Source organism: Nestor notabilis, unplaced genomic scaffold (assembly GCF_000696875.1).
Source record: "Nestor notabilis isolate BGI_N333 unplaced genomic scaffold, ASM69687v1 scaffold16899, whole genome shotgun sequence".
Taxonomy (NCBI): Eukaryota; Metazoa; Chordata; class Aves; order Psittaciformes; family Psittacidae; genus Nestor; species Nestor notabilis.
In genome coordinates, this window is record NW_009943386.1 from 323 (window position 1) to 1,875 (window position 1,553).

General features: G+C 59.4%; 1 protein-coding gene across 1 annotated transcript in view; it reads right to left on the minus strand.

Moving 5' to 3' along the window:
• Positions 1-1,553, minus strand: part of LOC104411481 (pre-mRNA-processing factor 39-like) — a gene marked incomplete at both ends in the record, with an annotated part of 2,382 nt that overhangs the window by 247 nt on the left and 582 nt on the right. The window contains 4 exons of the mRNA XM_010021904.1: positions 3-97; positions 177-369; positions 511-678; positions 911-1,029. Of these exons, the coding sequence (XP_010020206.1) occupies positions 3-97; positions 177-369; positions 511-678; positions 911-1,029 (575 nt within the window). The remainder of the gene's footprint in view (positions 1-2; positions 98-176; positions 370-510; positions 679-910; positions 1,030-1,553) is intronic.

Consider the following 1,553-nt stretch of genomic DNA (forward strand, 5'->3'; position numbering starts at 1 on the left):
AGTTCCAGCGTTTGCTGACTTCTGCCTCGTTCTGAGCGTAGATTTGCTGCCGCATGGAAATCACCAGCTCCCGGATCTTTTCCTGGTCTAGATCCTCCTGGAAATGGAGCGGGATGTGGGTGGAACCCACCTAACAACCCCCCGACCCCCATTGGGATCCCTGCTTTGGTGCCTACCTGAGCGTTCACAGCTGCCGCTGCCGCCTTCCCCTCCACGCCGGGCGGCAAATCCTCTCCCGGTGGCACTTCCGTCCCCTCCGGCTCCGGAGGCTTTGGCACGGGATCGGTGGCCAGCTTGGATTGGACCCAGAGGAGCTCCTCTGGGGATAAGATGTCTTTGGGGGGGTTGTGGAGAACATGTTCCTTGAATCTGTGAGGGGACAGGAGGGATCATGAAGGGGGACGCCCCAAAACCAGCAAGGATTTGGTGGTGGGAGTGAGGGAATTCCCAGCGTGAAGCCAGGAAATATTCCATAGGGATGTTCTGGTGCTGGAGTCAGGGCTCACGTACTTCTCCCAGTGATGGTTGTACAGTTGGGTTGGCATGGAGAGGACCCGGTCATAGATCCCGGTGACGGCACGAAGGTCTCCTTGTTCCCGTTCCCATTCCACATAGAGTTCCCAGAGTTTATCCGAGCGGAAATCCATCCCGGCTGCTGCCACCGCCGCCTCGAAGACGCTGACGGGGAGGAGACGAGGATGAGGATGGGGAAGAGATGAGGATGAGGAGGAGGAGGAGGAAGAGAAGAACCGGGCACTGCCGGAGCCACCATCGGCTTCTCCTGGCGCTCACCCACGGATCTTCTGGATGGATTCGGGAAGGTTCATACGAGGATGGGGATGAGGAGGAGGAGGAGGAAGAGGAGAACCAGGCGCTGCCAGCGCCACCATCGGCTTCTCCCGGCGCTCACCTGCGGATCTTCTGGATGGATTCGGGAAGGTTCATGTCCAGGGTGGATTGGAGGTAGGAAATGTAATGGATCCACAGGTCCATGCTGAGGGGGATGGACTGAAGCCCCCGCTCAAACACCTGATGGAGAGGGGGGGGACACCCCCACTGTCACCCCCATGGGTTGGGGGACCCAGCCCCGTGGCCCAAACTGGGGGGAAACATCCCAAAACTCCACCAGTGGGGTTGGAATTACAGGGGGGGAAACAGCTCAGAAGGGATTGGAAATGCTGGTTTGGGGGGAAAAGTGGTGTGGAGAGGATCCAAAACACCCCAGGGACCCCCCAACACCCATGGGATAGCCCAAAACACCCCAGGGACCGCTCCAAACACTCTGGGGACCCCCCAAAACCATCCCAGGGACATCTTGAACACCCTGGAGACCCCCAGAAGCACCCTGGAGACCACCCAATACACCCCAGGGATCCCCCCCAAAATGCCCATGGGATCCCTTGAACGCCCCAGGGACCCCCTTGAAATACCCCAGGACCTTCCCAAACCACTCTGGTGACCCCCCAAAACACACATGGGACCCCTTGAAACACCCCGGGACCCCCAAAAATGTCCATGGCACCCTTTGAAGCACCCTGGGACCCCCCCCCAAG